We start from the raw sequence: 19714 nt of genomic DNA, 5'->3' as shown, positions 1-19714 counted from the left end.
GTAACTCTGCTGGGCATTCATCGTCCTAATCCTGAGATGTCCTGATGACTGGGCTAAGAAAGGGACCCAGATGACATCCTCACCTCTGCTTATCAAACACGCACAATCTACTAAGGACCATTGCCACCACAGTTGATGGTGTCACTCTAGGCATCATAGAATATTATGGTTGGAAGAGACCTTAGGAGATCATCTAGTCAAATCCCCTGCTCAAAGCAGGACCAACATCAACTAAATCATCCAAGCCAAGGCTTTGTCAAGCCAGGCCTTAAAAAGCTCTAAGAATGAAGATTCCACCTCCTCCCTAGGTAACCCATTCCAGTGCTTCACCACCCTCCTAGTAAAATAGTCTTTCCTAATATCCAACCTAGACCTCCCCCACTGCAACTTGAGACCATTGCTTCTTGTTCTGTCATCTGCCACCACTCAGAACAGCTTAGCTCCATCCTCTTTGGAACCCCCCTTCAGGTTGTTGAAGGCTGCTATCAAATCCCCCCTAACTCTTCTCTTCATGTAGTGAAGTTCCCAGATCTGACTCGATCCTGCAAATACACAAATCTCTGGGACAGCCCTGAGGGCGGTGCCAAGTAAGGTGAGGGCATGCACCCCTTTCACGTGTCCATGGACAGTTTGAGAGCTTGGTGTGCTGGGGTGTGTGACATCCTGGCACCCCAGTATTCACCATTGTCATGTATTAGGATATGTTTTGTACAAAATATGCCTTGTGAGGTATCATTCTAAAAGTCTTGATCTGCTAGACATTAATATATCGTTGGATTGTATGTGCTACTGTCGTATATGAAGTTATGAAGTTTGGCTATGTATGTTTTACTGAAACATGTTGTGAGGTTAAAAACACGCACAAACAGCCTTTCAGGTACAACAGTAAAAAGGCCAAACAATGCTAATGGCTAATTGAGGAAATGAACACAAGCACAAGGATTACTCCAGGAACTGTGTACAATAGAAACCTCTCAGAGATAGCACTACATAATGGAAACTGTTTGACCCAGGTCATAGCAAAAGAACTTTCCAGCAATTGAAAAGAAGATATAAAAGGGGAACAATGACATCATAAGGGTACCTCACTCTCCCTGAACAACACACCTGGAAACACCTGAGGAATAAAGACTAAACTGTGGGAAATGATGGTCCCAGGTTAGAGGGTGTCTGATCTGTGAAAGGAATATCTGGAGTTTTAAGCTTCAAGCAAGCCTCTGTAATCTGCCCAAAACATCATTTAGTGTGAGAATTTGGTACTTGTAACCAATTTCTTTAGTATATTAATCTTAGATTGCATTTTGTTTTATTTGCTGGCTAATCTGCTCTGATCTGTTTACTATCCCTTATAATCACTTAAACTCTATCTTTTGTAGTTAATAAACTTGTTTTGTTTTGTCTAAAAGCCAATGTATGGAATTCATAACTTGGGGCAGAAAGCTGTGTATATCTTTCTCCACACTGAGGGAGGGGGCAAATTTCATGAGCAGTGCAAGATGGTACAATTTTGGGTTTACATTCGGGGGTGGGGGGAGGGAAGGTGCACTTGAGTAACTGGCCAGTGTCTTAGCGGAGCCTTCCCATGCAGAGCTGATCTCAGCATCTGAGTGTATAGCTGCAACTGGATGTGTCCCTACCTGCATATGTGCTGGTAAAATGCAGTCTGAAGCCTGAGGGAGGGCACGGCTGGCTTGCCTCAGCAATACAGTGTGAAGGGAGCCCAGGCAGGTGTGTCAGGTGGGCTCCATGGTACCCCAGTTCCAAGTGGACCCAGGGAGGTGTGGTGAACCTGTCACAGGGTGTTTTTGTTCATCCTGGAGACTTGGCCAAAGAGCATGCAATGCTGCTTTTGACTATATTGAGTGACAAGGAAGACAAGATCTTTGCAAGATTATGACGTTTTGCACAAAGTGAAACCACTGTATGCTCAGGATTTGGCACTGATGGGGCATATGGAATGCTTCTAGCAACTCCAAGTTTGCCAGTAAAAAGGTCCAGTTTTCTGACCTGTATAGCAGAACAGGTAATATTTAGATAGATCCTGAAATTTGTCTCAGCACAAAGATGTTTTTGTGTCCATAAGTGAGACACGGACTTCATGTAGGAGGCAGAGAGACCAATTTGTTGAACATCCGGTTTGCTGAGACCTCCACTGGCTCTGGCTAACTCTCACTTTGTCACACACAAATCCCTGCCCATGTGTCCTTTTCCTTACCCACTTTTTCTTTTCTGTCCTTTTCCTTTTTCCTTCTGTCTAATAAGAGTCTGGCTTAGTTGGTCAAGGCTGATTATTTTTCAACACTGATATAAATTCATGACCAAGAGTCAGATAAAAGCAATTCCCTAAACAATCTAGTTCTGGTACAAGTTTCCCAGGTTTTGGGGTGGCTAATAAAACTGTGTGTCAAGTCTGTATTTCTCTAGCAGTGAGGTTGCAAGTGAGAATCAACACCAGAGACAAACTGCATATTTTATCTTTGCTGTTCTTTTCTTTCCCCTTTTGTGTGTGTTTTGTCCAAGCTTTTAGAAAATGGGGTCAGGCTACAGAAACAACAACAGCTCTAGTCCATTTCAACTAACTTCTTCTCTGTTTCCCAAAAAGGACAATTGTTACCACCATTAATCCCATCCAGGAAACTGTCAAATGCTTTAACTGTTTGTCCTGCTTTTTCTTTAATTAAAGGAAAAAAACATTTTAATGGTATGTTTCTCATGGCACTAAACTGGCTGAGGTCTTTGTGGACCAACCCCCCAACCTTTTTATAACTGCTTAATGTTGAATAGAGAGAGGGTCACGTTAACACTTTGACTCTCTGGGCCCATATATTCCATCTAAATTAATACAACGGTACTCTTCGATTCCCTATTGATGCTAAGCTCTCAAATAGCAGAAGCCAAGAATAATACTTTCTGCCATTCCCGGTTGGCTATGATACTCTCTCCTATCCTGGTGAACAATAACTGGCCTAAGTTGTTCACACCTTCGTTACCTCTCGGCTGGCTGAAAGCACTGTGCTGCACCTGAGCATGAAACGGCCAGCATTTAGGAAACTTCATTTAATACAGACAGCTTCAGTGCATCTCCTCAGCAACACAGGTTACCACAGACATGTCACACCTGTCCTCTGCTCTCTATACTGGCTTCACACAGAATTTCAGATCAAGTTCAAAGTATCATCCTTATCTTGAAGGCATGGAATGGCCTGAACCAAGGTTCTTCCAAAGATTTCTTAAATTCCGGAACAAAGACCGTGATCGACAACTCCACTCCTCAGGCACAATGGAACTCTCTACAATAAAGGTAAAGTCTGTCTGGGCAGTAGACAGAGCTTTCTGGGGAGCTGGTCCCATACTGTGCAGTAAACTCCCTCAGGAACTAAGGACAATCACGAACCTAACCACCTTCTGCTCCACATGCAAGGCTCATTTCTGTGACCATGCCATCTCTAACACACACACAGCAATATGCATATTTAAATAAATAAATCCCAAACCCTGCCAAAACAAGACTCTCCACTACACATGCTTCTATCCCTGGGTAGAGGATGAGAGAACAAGCACCATATGACAGATGTGTAGTCACACTACTGGAAGGTGCATTAATGCTCAGAAGGTGCCCTGAAACTGATAAGCTCGGCATAAGAACCTCTACAGAACAGATATAAAATACTTAGAGTTTTGTAAGGCATTTGACTTAATACCACATGACATTCTGATTTTAAAAGTTAGAACTATACAATGTCAACAAAGCACATGTGAAATGGATTAAGAAATGAGTAAGTGAGAGGTCTCAAAAAGCAGTTGCCAGTGGGGAGTTATCATTGAGCATGTGTGTTTCTAGTGGGGTCTGCCAGGATCAATACTAGGCCCGATGCTATTCAACATTTTCACCAACAGTCAGAAAATAAATATAAAATCACTGCTGATAAAATTTGTGGCTGAGACAAGTATTGGAGGGAGTGGTAAATAATGGTGAGGACAAAGCAGTCCTTCAGAGTAATCTGCATTCAAATAAAGTACGTTTTAACACATCTGTGAACAAAGAATGCAGGCCATACCGGCCGAAGGAGGGACTGTGTCCTGAGAAGCATGACTCTGGAAAGGATTTAGGGATCATAGATTCATAGCAATGTAGGCCTGGAAAGGACCTCCAAAGTCATCTTCTCCATCCCCCTGAGTTGAGCCATCACCAAGTATACCTAGACAAATGTTTGTCTACCTGGTTTTAAAAACCTCCAGTGATGGGGATTTCACACCCTCTCTTGTTAGTCTCTTCCAGAGCTTAATTACCTTATACTTAGGACATTTCCCCCTAATATCTAACTAAACCTCCTTTGCTTCAGATTACGCCCATTACTACTATGCCTACCTTCGGTGGACAAGGAGAACAACAGATTACCATATTCGTTATAATCTTTGAGATGCTTGAAGTCTTTATCAAGTCCCCCCTCAATCTTCTTTTCACAAGTCTAAACATGCCTGTTTTTTAAAACCTTTCCTGTTAAGGCAGGCTTTCTCAACCTTATATCATTTTTATTGCTTTCCTCTAAATTCTCTCCAGTTTGTCCACAACTTCTTAAAATGTGGCGCCCAAAACTGGACACAGTACTCCACCTGAGATCACACCAGTGCTCAGTAGAGCAAAACAATTATGTTTTGCATACCACATTACCTCTCAGAACGATACTAGTCTTTTTTGCAACTGCATCACATTAATTCATATTCAGTTTGTGATCCACTGTAACCCTGAGATCATTTTCTGAAGTACTACTGCCTACCCAGTTATTCCCCATTTGTGTGTCTGATTTTGACTTCCTAAGTGTAGTATGTTGCACTTTTCTTTACTGAATTTTATCTTGCTGATTTCAGACCAGTTCTCCATTTTGTCAAGGTCATTTTGAATTCTAATCCTGGCTTCCAAAGTATTTGCAGATCCTTCCAGCTCAGTGTCATCTGCAAATTTTATAAGCATACTCTCCATTCCATTATCCAAATCATTAATGAAGGAGACAAGCAACTGAACATGAGCTCCCAGAACAATGCTGTGGCAAAAAGGGCTAATGTGATCCTTGGATGTATAAATGGAAGTAAAGAGTAGGAACAGGAGGTGATTTTTACCTCTGTTTATGGCCTTGGTGAGATCAATACTAGACTACTGCATCCAGTTCTGGCATCCATATCTTAAAAGGGTGTTGAAAAATTGTAAAGGGCAAAGAAAAGAGCCACAAAAATGATGTGAGGGCTGGAGAAAAAGGCCAGACATGAGAGAGTGAAAGAGCTCAATCTGTTCAGCTTATCCAAAAAACAAAAAAAAGTTGAGACATGACTTGATTATAGAGTTTAAGTACCTTTTAAGTGGACAAAATACTGGTTACTGAAGGGCTCCTTAATCTAGCAGAGAAAGGCAGAAAAAGAACCAATGGCTGTGTCAAGACTGAATCTCAACTCTGTCACTCCGAGTGCAGAAGTGGGGCCCACAAGGATTTTAAAAATTAATACTTGCCAGGCTTGTATTAAACTCCCAAGGTTACAGCTTTTCTCTGACCTTGGCTTGGTAAACGCTGCCACCACCCAAATGCAACAAAACCCCTTTTGAACCTAGGAAGGAGCACTTGGGAATTTCTCCCTGTGTGGTACCCTCAAGCTCTTTTCTCCCTCTCTCCCCTCCTCCGGGGAAGAGCTGAGAAGGGAAACAAAGGAAATTAGCTGTGGCTACCAGCTAATCAATAACATGCACAAACCTCTTAGGACACCAAAAACCCAGTCCTGTTCTTAAAAAAAGGTAAATTTTATTAAAAACAAAAAGAAAGGAAATACATCTGGAACTTAGGCTTTTGCTAGATTTTAAAAGAGCAGTTCCAAAAATCAAGCACCCAAAATAGCTTTCTGGGGAGTTCAGCTTAAAGGTTACAAGCAAACAAAAGCATCTGGGGTTAGCACAGATGGGTCCACAAACCAATATGAAATAAACGAAATAACCATAATCGCGTCTACCTAAATATTCAGATCTACTTACACATGTGGAATTCAGATAAGTAGTTCTAGGCATGATCTGATGATTTATGATCATATCTGGTTCAAATGTTACACAGCATTCAGCCCAGAGAGCTACAGACAAAAGGAAAGTTTCTTTCCCAATTTTAAAAATTTCTGCCTTCCCATTGGTTCTTTTGGTCAGGTGCCCACTTTTTTTCTTTACCTGAGGGACTTTTTAACCTTTTACAGGTACAGCAAGTAAAGAACAGCTACCAAGAGGGATTTTACAGCTAACTGGCTGGCTAGGTGTCCATCAAATGAAGCTATCCCCCCCTTTATTTATCACAGCCTGGAAGCTGAAGCCAGACACATTGCCATTAGAAATGAGGCACCAAATTTTAACAGTGAGGGTGATCAACCATTGGAACAAATGGTCAAAGGAAGTGACGGATTCTCCAGCTTTTGATGTTTCCAAACCAAGCGTGGATGCCATTCCAGAAAACATCATTTTAGTCCAACGCAAATTGTTACTTGGCTCAGTACCAGGGTAGCTGGAAGAAATTCTATGGTGATACACAGGAGGTCAGACTAGATGACCTAATGGTCCCCTATGACCTGAAAAACTCTGAATCTATGAAACACTGCTACTGGTCCTTTGGCACATGCACCTTTATCAAAGTTTCCCCCTCCAGGTGGATGTTTGATACAGTAGTTGGTTGTATCAGGATTTTAGACCATAAAAACCTCCTTAAGGAGAGGCATAATTTGGAGATGGCTGCAGCAATTTTATGGAGAAATTAATGAAGAAACTTCCCGTCTGTGCAAAACAGGGGTCTTAGCATACAAATCCTTAGGAATGCTTAAATACAGGGGTCACCAGTGATCAGCACTAGCAGCAGCACCAATTGCTCAAGTAAAGTATTTTTATTATAATACATTGAAACTTCTTTACTCATTTTACAGTTTTAGAGTCAAAGTGAGCAAATATTATGTCAATTGAGTACACGCCATTTCTTTAACGGCGAACTGTGCATCTTATTCTTTTCATTTGCAAGTAAGTCTAATCGCAGAAATAATCAAAAACTTGACACTCAGCTATTTGCATCAGAAATTTCTGGGTCTGATAGTAAATAAACAGGAAAAAAACCAAGATGCATTTTTGTGGCTGCATCTCAAAATAGTGACTCATGTCTTCTCTAATATCATTTGCAGCAAAAAAGGAAATGTCTCTACCACAGAAAAATCCTTCACCTGCTTCTCGATAGTACTTTTCCATGTAACTTAAATATAACAATATTTAAAATAATGTTCAAATATCGATCAGTTCAACAGAAATCAGCAACATTATTTGCATAAACAGTAGAGCAAGGATCAGCAACCTTTGGCACGTGGCTCTCCAGGGTAAGCCCCCTGGCGGGCCGAGCCAGTTTGTTTAACTGCTGCGTCCGCAGGTTCGGCCAATCATGGCTCCCACTGGCCGCGGTTCGCCGCTCCAGGCCAATGGGGGCTGCGAGAAGCCACAGCCAGCACATGCCTCAGCCTGCACAGCTCCCCACAGCCCCCATTGGCCTGGAGTGGCAAACCGCAGCCAGTGGGAGCTGCGATCCGCAGAACCTGCGGATGCGGCAGGTAAACAAACCGGCCTGGCCCATGAGGGTGCTTACTCTGGTGAGCCACGCACCAAAGGCTGCCAATCCCTGCAGCAGAGTTTATTTAAACAAAGGTGTTACCGTTATAGGTATGAAGTTGCTGTTATACAACATTTTATATGTTTCCACAAACTTGGACAAACAGAGGTCTGGCATTTCTAGTTTGGAGTTTTGGAATTAAAAAGGAAAGGAGATGCAGATATTCTAGCCACAGACAGAGTTCTCCAAAATCTTCTAAAGTCTACCAAGCCACATTGCTGTTGCACAGCAGCACTGAAGACTAATCAGCTAATTGTAGTATATAGGAATAGGGCAGTATTCCTTTAATCGTTTGTGAGTGCTCTAATGGTGTTCACTGTTTTCTATATTTTAAAAGCTATCAGAAACCACTCAGAACCGCAGTATGCATTCAGCATACTTGCATGTTTACATGTAGTTAATAAACAAGATTATTTGGGAGTTCACTGAGCTCAAGCCTTGTGTTCATTTTATATTTGTTGTGTAATGAGCAAAACAACAACAAATGCTTTTATATCTGTAACATAGTTAAAAAAATGTTGATAAATTTAGCCATTTTTCCTCCTCTTAATTCATCTAACAACAAACCAAGGTTCCTATAGACGTCTTCATTTTTAACTATCATATAATTTCTGTGAAAATATTATAGCTGGATTTGCAACAAACTGATTGCACATGGCTTTTTGTTGATTTGTACATGCATTTTCTCTGTTAACTAACAAAATAAAAACTGGGGTAATATATTTATCAGACCAGAAAGGAAGTAGCATAACATCTCTTCATAACGAAATAATGATCACAGGGGGATGGGATGGCACATGGGGTGACCTGAGATGCATTATGTCATGTATAGTCTGTCAAAACCCTCTTCCGTATTTAAGCTCTATGTACAATATGGAAGTGGGACAGGACCTAACAGATGGCAGTGTGCGCAGAAACAAAGCTTCAGATTGCAAGTAGTATGTCCCAGATCCTTCAGAACAGTCTGTTGGTTGCAGGGATTTGTCATTTGGGGTGACCCAAGACTTATTTTGTCACATACAGACACTCAAATCTGAGCTCCTTATTTGATTATTTAATTAATAAATAAGTAATTAGTATTTTAATTCTTTATCACATTCAAACACATTAATTTGGTGACATTTCTAAAAATTGAGACTTTCATTGATATATTTTGAATAGATTTGGCCTTTGAATAAGAAACTGGGGACCCATGAAAAAAAAGCTGATACCATACCTAAGGAACTGGGAAAAAGGAACGAATTTCAGCCTTGCACTGGAGGTGAGAACCAACTGACCATGGCCTGCTATCAAGTAGAGTCGTATAATGAATAGCTTAGCACAAAGTGAGTCCTGGGATGGTAATTTTTGGTGGATAATTTACTACTCCACATTTCCCACCTTCAGAGCCCACCCTCCCCCTCCCCTCTTCTCCAAAACAGGAATTAATCTCCCTGGCATTTCACTGCAGATCAAAATAGACTGGAGGAAAAAGAGTGACTGAAAAACCTGTTGCCAAGGAGACCCACCTGTGCGCGCAGGGAGACTGGGGGAGGGAGCAACAGCTCATTAGTTCTTTACCAAAGAGAGTCAGGGACCCGGCAAGCCCAGCCAGGAGCAAGAGGGTAGGAAAGATGCTCAGCCCTCCATTCTTGGGTGAAGAAATGCCAGGCTGTGGTCCTAGAAAGCTTGTTCTTAGACTGAGAAGAAGGCGGTTCTGAAACACTCCCTGCAGCTTCCAGCCCCTCCCCTAACTGCTTAATGCACATCCCAAGGGGCATGCCATGGCTGGTGAGCGAGTTCAGTGCTCCGGAGAGCAGGAAGCAGCAGCAGCAGTGTGAGCCATACATGCTACAGGAGGGCTCTGTGCAACCTTCCCCAGCTGCCAATGCACCTCTCAGACCTGACCTATGACCCCGACACCTCTCCTGAGCAGAGACTGACAGCCCTGATGCCTGGCACACACAAATGAAGATTAGGCAAGATCTGGAAAATTAATTTCTATGGGAGACCTAAAATAAGACTTGATCTCGGCTGTGCAGAGATGAAAGGCCAGAGCCCTCGTCCACCTTGTCACTGGATCCCCTAGCAAAATTGCTGGTGGCTCCAGGCCTTGGCTACACTTGCAAGTTGCAGCGCTGGTGAGGGGGTTACAGCGCTGCAACTTACACGGTGTCCACACTTACAAAGCTCAGCCAGCGCTGCAACTCCCTGTCTGCAGCGCTGGCTGTACACCTGGTCTGCTACGGGTGTAGCGAATCCAGGCACTGGGTTGGATTGCAAGCGCTGGTCATCAGGTGTGGCATCACCCAGGTGCGTGTATTGGCCTCCAGGGTGTTGTAGGTATCCCAGCATACCTTTTCGCCTCTCTGGTCTCGTTTCGCCTCCACTGCCCCTGGGCTCGAAGGTGCCCGCCTTAAATGCCCGCGGATTTTAAATTCCCTTCCTGTTGCTCAGCAGGCGTGGGTATCATTCATCATCATAGTGCATGCTCACCGCCCCAAAGCGCGCCCCGCATGGAGCATGCAAGCTGGAAGGATCTTCAGTGTTTTGGGGTGAGAAGCGTTCAGGCCAGCTGCGTCCGCGTGAATTATGTAACTACAGCCAGATATCCGAAGTCAATGCATACAGGGGTATGATCGTGCAGAGCGTGCAGTGCAGGGTTTAAGGTTAAGGTGCGGAGTGCTACTGCACAGACGTCAGGGAAACCGCGCTAGGTGCTGGCCCAACTGCCGTTTTAAGGGCTGGATGCGATACTTGGATTAACCCCATTCCAGTCGAGGACACGGGCAGCTTTCCAAGGGCTGGAGAGAGGGGGGTGTAGAGGACCGAGAGGGGCTACTGAGGAGTTTTGGAAGTCCCAGGAGTCATGCGCCGCAGCTATTTTTCCGCAGGAGGCGTAAGCCTCCGCAGCGTGGACCTTGGTGTTAGACAGCAGGAGCTGTTCCCGGAAGAGCTTTTATAGGTGGATGTTTGGGAGCAGGGGGGCTGCTGTGCCTGAGCTGCCTAGAATGTGGAGCGCATTGATTTCCTTGTAGCTGCTCTCTGCTTCTCCCCAAGTCCAGCACCACCATGGATTGAGAGACAAGCGCCCCCCTTCCCGTGTGGCCGCATGTGCAGATGGCCTCTGAGGAGTACCTGCTGTGGCAGTGTGGGTGAGGGTTCCTCCTATTCCCTGTAGCTGCTCTCTGCTTTCCCCAGTCACAGAACCCATGGTTCCAGAGTGAAGGCAACCCCAACCCCCCCTCCCAGGTGCGCCGTGTGTGCAGATGCTCTGAGTACCTGCTGTGGCAGATGTGGGTGGAGGGTTCACTCCTATTTCCCTGTAGCTTCTCTCTGCTTTCCCCAGTCACAGAACACCATGGATTGCAAGACAAGCAGCTCCCCCCTCCTGTGGCCGCGTGTAGGGAAATCACCATGTCTCTCTGGAGCTGGTTCTCTATGTGCTGTGCTGGCAATGTGTACCGATGTACAATAGTCTTAAACAATGATCCTCTGTACTAAGGACTTATCTCCCTGTGTTTTTTTTACAGTGACTTGGATACTGCTCCATCACGCCCAGATTCTGAAAACTACGAACTTAAGGAAAACCAAGGAAGAGTAAGAGGAGATGGTGGAAAGCAGTTATGAATCTGTATTCACAATAATAAAAGTTGCAGACTGGGAAGGGAAAGTAGGAAAAAGGAAGAGGGCCAAGAAAAGGGAAGGCTGCAAGAGAAAGAAATGGCTCAAGAGAGCACCGATCGGCTGCTAGCATCATGGAACGCACACAGACCTCATGCAGTCAATGCTAGACATGCAGGCAGAGCACTACGTGCCGCTTCTCACTCCATTCCCAAGTTCCCATTGTGCCCATTGTTCTCAAACACCCTTCTCCAGCATCCTGGTTTTTACCACTACAGCTGCCCCCAAACACCTACGTTCACCTACAGCCCTGATAACTATGGCCCTCCCTATGCACTCAACACCCCTGCCCCAGCACATATTAATCTGAGCACAGCAGGCATTGCCAAACACTCAGGAAGGAATATTCAAACCTCTGACTTTACTGTCTATCACCCTACCCCCTGCCGTTTTATGTACTGTATTTTTATAAAGGATTTTCTTGTCTTTTAACAGTTTTTTTTTACAGAAAGTATACTACTGTTCCACAAGTGAAATAGGACTGCAAATCATTGACCACTGCCTTAATGCTGTGGAAGGCACCCAACTTACTGTTGGCTTTCGCCTCAAATTGCTCCTTTAAGCATTCCTAATCCTTGTGCAGTTGCTGGCGCCTCTCTTGTAGCCCTGCTCTTCTGGCTGTGCAATTCAGCCTCCAGGCGTTGAACCTCGGAGTCCATCGTCACTGAAGGTTTCACCTTCCCTTCAAAATATTATTGAGGATAGCCCGCGTATTAATCCCTGGGATTGCTGCTTTCCCCATGGTCTTAGCTTCCCGTACAGACTTTCCATCTCCCCTTTAAACGGCCAAGCACCACTCCGGTCATTCTGCACTGGCTTAGCCTGTAGTTGACACGGTCCTTGTCTGTCAAGTCTTCCCTGATACGGTTTCATGAGCCAAGGCTTAACGGGTAGGAGGGTCTCAAGTGATCAACAATGGGCATATTCGAGGATTCCCCACTGTGATCTTCCGGTCTGGGAAAGTCCCTAGCCTTGCCTTCTGATATGCATGTTCCGAAAGATGCTGATTTCAGCCTCAGGCCATCCTGTGTAATGTCAGTGAAATGCCCACGGTGATCCACAAGCGCCTGGAGAACCATAGAGAATACACACTTTGATTAATGTACTCGGATGCCAGGTGGGAGTGGTTGCCAGAATGGAATGGCGTCCCATCCTATTGCCTTCTCCACAGATAGGGTAACCCATTTGTGCAAAGCCATCCACATGTCCTGCACATTTCCCCGAGTCACGGTTCTTCTTAGCAGGATGCACATATATGGCCCTGCAAACTTGCATCACCACTATTCCAACTTCGACTTTCCCACCTCACTTGGTTTGCGACCGATCGGTAGGTGTCTGGAGTTGCCAGCTTCCGACTGCAATAGCCACTCGCTTTCTCACTGACAGGGCAGCTCTCAGTTTGTGTCCTTGCGCTGCAGGTTGGGGGCGCTCAGCTAAGTCCCATGAAAGTGGCTTTCTCATTCCTAAAGTTCTCTGCAGCCACTGTCTCGTCTCCAGACTTGCATACAATGTGATCCACCACTCAGTGGTTGTTTTCCCGAGCCCAAAAAGCGGCATTTCCCGGTGCTGAGCACGTCCGTTACTGCCACAAGCAATTTAGTGTCAGGCGCGTCAGCCGAATCTATTTCATCATCTGAGCTCTCCTCACTGTCACTTTGGAGCATAAGGAATAGCTCAACTGCCAGACGTGATGTGCTGGCAACATTCATCAGCAAAGTCCTCAGCAGCTCGGGCTCCATTTCCTACTGAAATCACACAGCAGACTCACAATGGCACCAAACGGCTCAAAAGGGAAGCGATGCAGCACGAGTTGTTGGAACAGGAAGCGGAATGACCCGCACCCTTCCGTTCCCTTCCCACAACCCACTGCGCCAAAATGGGACAAGGTGCTCTGTGGGATAGCTGCCCACAATGCACCACTCACAACAGCGCTGCAAATGCTGCAAGTGTGGACATACTTCAGCGCTGGTCGCTGTCAGTGTGGACACACTGCAGCGCTGGCCCTACACAGCTGTACGACCACAGCTGTAACTACCAACGTTGCAAAAATGTAAGTGTAGCCATGGCCCCAGTGAATGGCAGAGGCGTTGCAGCTGTCAGATGGTATGTTTCTCACCGAGTATCTGTGCTGTTTATCTGGTAAATAAAGAGAAGATGTACATCTGCTGCCTGCGAAGTGCAAGGGTGAGGAGCTGTTTACCAACCTAGGGCTCTGCTCAGCTTGGACGCAGCTGTGTCAGCTGGACCAAGTGGGAGTCCAATCAGGCAGCCCTCTGCCACTCTGCTGGGTGCAACTGGGATTGATTCTTAGGAGCCCATCTGTGTTCTTCTAATGAATCGCATGGGGATGGGGGCTATTCAATTTGTGCTCCATTAATTAAGAGTGTCTGTTATCAGGGGAGCCAGTGCTTCCTCCAGGGTTTGCATTAAACAGCCAGCAGGAAGGCACAAACTTTAATTTACCACAACCCTGTACAGCTCCTGCTAAAGCAAGGGACTGTGGCTAATGCAGCCTGAATCTTTCAACCCACAAGCAAATGATAGCCACAGAGAAAACAGCTAATGCAATGGCACTCGTCCTGGGGCTGAGCAAGCATTCTGGCAGCAGCACTGGCATGCTAGGCTTAGACAGCCACCTCTGCCTTTTGTTCCCTGCCTCTGTGAAAAGATGATGATCACCTGTTTATGGTCATGCTGTTCTTAGAGTACCCTCTGCTGGCCCTTCTACTGAACAGCACCGAGATAGGATTCAACCCTCACTGGATTTCCATTTCACACAGCCTGAGGTGAGTGTGATCACAAAGAAAAGACCATGAGGAGAAGGGCCAAAGGCATCAAGACGTGGCAAAAGGACCTTCCGACTGAGCAGAAGGAAAATTAGGAAATGTTGCTTTATTTCCAGGTACAACTCTTCGGAGGAATCTCAGGTCATGGAGCTGAAGTCAAACTGGCTGGTGCAGTAAAAATGTGTAGTTTTGCTTATCACTAAGGAAAAGGACTTAGGCGCGATTTGGAGATTCTTTATATGTCACTCTGCAGCCAACCTCTACTGGGGTGGCCATCTCAAAGCTGCGTGCTTCAGGACCTTTCTGTCGGTCTAGGCATTTATACTTTGCCCATCGTCACAGAGAACTGGGCACAGCAGAGGGACAAAGGCAAGGAGAACCTTTGGTGACTGGAGAGAAGGTACTTTGGGCCCTGCATAGCAGGCTAACAACTGCTCCAGCACTAATGCTCCCAAACAACCCACACAGTTAAAAGGCATGTCAGTTCTTCAGTAGTTCGCATTTTTCCTCATGATCATGTAATTTATAGCCAGCCGGGATAAAGCTCTGGATAATACCCTGGGACACAATCCTCCATCAATGGGGGGATGGGCCAGGTGACTCGGTTCATCTTTTCCATCTCTAAGGTCTATAGTTTTATGAACTAGCTTGTCCATTCCTTTGGGATGGGGCTGGTGAGTGGTGAAAGAGGCAGTCAGAGAGAGGATTCCCTGTACCACTCCATACTCAAGGCAACCTGAGCAGTCACTATTTCAATGAAGACAGGCACTACCAAGAATGCCGTGAGGGCTGATTGCCAGCGAGGCTGAGCACCCAAAGCTCCCATTAACTTCAGTGGCAGCTGTGGATGGTCAGTCCCTCTGACAATCAGGACCTACAGTTCACTACATCACCACCCCCTTTGCATGAACACCAATCAGCACCAATGACCCCTCTCACCTTTATGTTGTGTTCACTCTCTGAATACTTATCAGTGTCTGATCGCCTCCTCTCCACTGTTCTCCTTTCATCCACCTGTAGGGATACAGAAGAGACACGATTTACAATTGTGCATGGACTCTAGAGTGAGGAACTAGTGCCAGGCCTTTGAGCAGCTGTGCAAAACCAAACGGAATTTCTCAGGAGACAAAAGGCGAACAGAAGATGCACTGAGTCAAACCGGCACTAGCAAGGGAAAACAGGGGGCACCAAGACGCAAGAAGGACAGCAGCAAAAGGGGACACATTCCCGTTGATCTCTCTACTCCACCATGCTGCCAAAGAGGAAAGCTGATCTGGAGAAATCTTAAAGCACCGAAAACCAGATCCTCAAAGGCATTTCAGTTGGGGTTAGGTGCCTAAATAGCCTTGAGGCTCTGTAGTGGAGTCAGGGAACCAATTGCAACCTGGTTAAATGTTGTTATGGTAAAGTTGAGGTGTCTTTTTCCTGGTTCTTGTTATGCAGACAGAAAGCAGATGACCAGAAGTTTGAAGTGCAGGCAATGCTATGTTTATTAGGGTTAGTTTTCAGTAAACCTGTGTCCCATAACTGAGCCTTGTTTTCCAGTGTTTCCAACTTCCCTCTTCTTAGGGGGCATAATTATACCTGTAATGCACACCCACAGTTCCACCCCTTACAACTTATGGTCATAGAAAATGAGGGTTGGAAGGGACCTCAGAAGGTCATCTACTCCAACCCTGTGCTCAAAGCAGGACCACTCCCCAGACAGATTTTTACCCCAGTTCCCTAAATGGGCCATCAAGGACTGAACTCACAAGCCTGGGTTTAGCAGGCCAATGCTCAAACCACTGAGCTATCTCTCCCCCTGTGACAGGAATGTGTGTTCTGCACTCCCACTGAGCTATCCCTCTCCCCCAATGGGAATGTGTCCCCTTTTGCTGCTGTCCTCCTTGCGTCTGGGTGCCCCGTTTTCCCGGTTTGACTCAGTGCATCTTCTCTTTGCCTATTGTCTCCTGAGAAATCCCATTTGGTTTTGCCTCCAGGCAGAAAGTATATATATTAAAAAGGTCTGGGGTCTTTATTCCACTCCTTGTGTACCCCAGGGGAGGGGTAAGGAGTGAGGTTGTGCTATGGTCAGGGGCAAGCATTTTTTTCATCTTTTAGTGTTTTACCTTTCACCCCAACCCCCCTTGCCCCTTCTGACTGGTTGCTTGACCTTGCCTTGAGATAAGGAGTTGAGACAGTTTTTAAGTGTACATTTATATATTACACTTCCACCATGCCCAGTAATGCTTTCACTGCTTTTATTTCTTCCTATTATACTAACAAACCCATTTGGCTTAGGCAAAGACAACGTATATAGTGTCTGGCTTTGTCCTCATTAAGGATCCCTTTGTTCACCCATATTAGTAAGTAAGTATATATATTAAAAATCAAACAGGCAAGCAAATTAAAATACTATTTTAGACCAAACTACAGGCCTGGAACCTACATTGGCACTAGCACTCCTAATAGGATGTGCCCATGTCCCTGTATCCAGGCTAAAGTCTTGAGAGTCCAGCTCTCTAACACGCTTAGCAAGACACAATTAGGTCCCATCTACACTATCTTGAACTGTATCATTATCTGTATGTTAACTGTATCACTGATTATTATCATCAGAAACCAGGGGGCTGAAGCAGGAATAGGTAAATGACTTGCCCAAGGGCACAAAGGAAGTCTGTGGTAGAGATTGAATTGAATTCATGGCTCCTGACTCTCGGACTGTCTTTCTGGGGATGCAGTTCCTGCTGGTTCCTTTCAGTGTGACATTTTGTTTTTGTGGTGCCCTTCCACCCCCACCTGGTTCTCTTTGATCACTGGTTGTCACTTGCTCCGGTTGGCCCCAGTGCAGTCCTGAGGCTCCCCTACCCCTTTCCTTCCCCATACACTCTTCCCTCTCTTGTGGACTGCAGAACTTGTGCTTTATTTTTAACTAGGAAGGCAGAAACGTGCCCTTCTCCAAAGCAAATTGGAGTGTCACTTGGTGCAGTGTTACTTGCAAGAGACACCGATGGAGCAGCTAGTAACCTCCGGTAGGAGCACAAGCTTTTCCACATTGCTTGTTCACAACTCTAGCTTGATAGTGAGATCCAGTGCTGTTTCCTGAAACCTACTCCAGGGACAATCAGAGCCTGGAAACTTCATGATGTATAAACATACTGCTAGTGCCATTGAGAGAGTACATTTGGTGGGGAGGCAGTAAGGTAGGGAATTGCATGACTTTCTTAATGCCTCCAGGCAGCAGCAGGAACATACAGCGGGGGGGGGGGGGAGGGAGAGGGGAGAAAGGGGAAAACTTTCAGAAAAACACTCAGGTGCAGTCACAGAACCATAGAGTGTACAACTGTGTGTGTCACGCTCACAGAAGCTCATGACAGGAGCACAGTATACAGCAAAGGGAGGCTAGCACCCACTTTTCAGAGGAGCAGGGAGAGTGAAAACCATCGGCCCTCATGTGTCAATTTCTTTCAATGTTAATCTATTGCGCCTTTCAAATAAAATGGGAATGGCAGGCAGGAAAGAGATTGTGCTTGTTGGATGCGCCTCTCCTATTCTTCCTACCCTTCAACTCCTCAGCAGGGCCGACTCCAGGCACCAGCCAAGCAAGTCGTGCTTGGGACAGCAGATTCTAAGAGGCGGCATTCCACCACCGCTCTGGCCGCCCTGTAGGGGGCGATGGTGCAGAGGAGGGGAGCACCCTGCTGAGAGCCTGCTGCGCGTTCCATCTGCCTCAGCCGGTGCTAGGTCTGCAGCAAGCCCAGCAGCCCGCATCCTTCCCTCCCCGCTGACTGGAGCGGTGTGGAGCCCTCCCGGCAGGTGGCGCGGCAGGAGGGGCCGAGAGGTGAGCGCCCTGGCTGGAGGAAGCCCTGGCCACCCTCCTTCTCTTTCTCCCCCCCCACTCCCGCCCGCTCACCCCTGCTAGCCGGGGCGCACACTCCCACTGCACAGGGCACGTCTGTTGAAAGTTTGCACCCTAGCTCCGGCCACCCCGCAGGGTTTTTTTTTTTTTAGCTTCACCATTTCAGCTGCCCCACAGGTTTTTTTTTTTTGCTTTGCTGCTCCAGCTGCCCTGCAGGTTTTTTTGTTTTTTTTTTTGCTTGGGGCGGCAAAAAAGCCAGAGCCAGCCCTGCTCCTCAGACCCCACTATTATAAACAGCAATCGCGTGAATGGCTGGGACAAGCTGAGGGCTTGTCTACACTTATTCTAGAACAAGGTAAAGTGTGAATTTAAAGTGCTGGAGCTATTCCAGAGCAAAACTGTCCACATGGGGAGCTACTCTGGAACACTCTACTGCTTTAAATCCACCCCCTGTCTTATTCCAGAATAACTTCCTCGGGTAGACAAGCCCTGAACCCCTTGGGCTCAGGAAGGTAAAGGCTCCTCACCTGTATCTGCTCTTTGCTATGAGACCCTGCCTGCAGCCTAACTGGGAATGGTCCTGCATCCCCTCACTGGAGAATTACACAAACTGTGGGATCCCTGGATCACTGCTTCATTCTTACCAACCAGCATTTGGAATGGAGAACTGCCAATGAGATGAAAAAGCAGCTCCAGTAGGTGACCCATCAACTGAAGAAACTGCAGCAAACCCCACTGGTCTGATGACAATGGCACAGCCACAACATCTTGCTCTGTATACTGCCCACAGGGGCTGCTGTATCTCTACTTGAGCTGCCTCTGCTGCCCACTGATTGCTGCTGCATCACATGATCTTCCGCACATTTTGCTGCCAAATGACACAGCATTTATCACTGCTGTCACCTCCAGTTTTGTAACCATACATGGCCGCGTGGGGGCTGACTGCACAAATTCCATGTGGATCCAGCAACTTGTTATTTTGCAGCAGGGAGACCAACAACCCCCTCGGGAGTGGCACAGCAAAAGGCAAAATCATAACCAAGGGATTTCTAAAATTGCACCCAACCCTCCCCCTATGGGAGTGTTATTGGAAAGATGCGTGTGGGCCTGAGGCCATTAGCTCACCTGAGCTTTGCACATCAAAGGAAAACAAAAATACAAAGAGCAAATTCACAGCACAAATAGCTTGGAAATGAGAACTCTGTGAAGTCAGGTCAGATCTGAAAACAGGAATCTTATTGTTGCTTAGTGTGATTTTTAGCCAAATATCAAAACTCTTAGATGCCATAAAGGGTATTACTGAAACAAGGCAAAGGGTGATGAGGAATTAATCAAAATGTTGAAACTATAGGGCCTGATTCTGCTTTCATTATGCTGATGAAAATCACATGGCATTCCAGTGAATCTATCTCCACAAGTTTCTGTAGCACATAGAATCAGGAGCATCTTAACTGAGATTACTTGGAGTTACACAGCACAATCAGGGCAAGTGGGATCAGAACTGGCTAACAGAGTTTTAAAAAGACACTCAGAAATAACAATAGGAAGATGTAAAAGCAGCAAAGAATCCTGTGGCACCTTATAGACTAACAGACGTTTTGGAGCATGAACTTTCATGGGTGAATACCCACTTTGTCATATGCATGTAGTGGAAATCTCCAGGGGCAGGTATATATATGCAAGCAAGAAGCAAGCTAGAGATAACGAGGTTAGTTCAATCAGGGAGGATGAGGCCCTGTTCTAGCAGTTGAGGTGTGAAA

General features: G+C 45.9%; 1 protein-coding gene across 1 annotated transcript in view; it reads right to left on the bottom strand.

The window, feature by feature from the left end:
* Window positions 1-19714, bottom strand: part of CCDC9B (coiled-coil domain containing 9B) — a 114542-nt gene that overhangs the window by 50638 nt on the left and 44190 nt on the right. The window contains exon 6 of the mRNA XM_032802518.2: window positions 15053-15127. Coding sequence (XP_032658409.1) covers window positions 15053-15127 — 75 coding nt within the window. The remainder of the gene's footprint in view (window positions 1-15052; window positions 15128-19714) is intronic.

This window comes from Chelonoidis abingdonii, chromosome 4 (genome assembly GCF_003597395.2).
Source record: "Chelonoidis abingdonii isolate Lonesome George chromosome 4, CheloAbing_2.0, whole genome shotgun sequence".
NCBI classification, from domain to species: Eukaryota; Metazoa; Chordata; order Testudines; family Testudinidae; genus Chelonoidis; species Chelonoidis abingdonii.
This window is presented reverse-complemented; position numbering and strand designations above follow the sequence as displayed.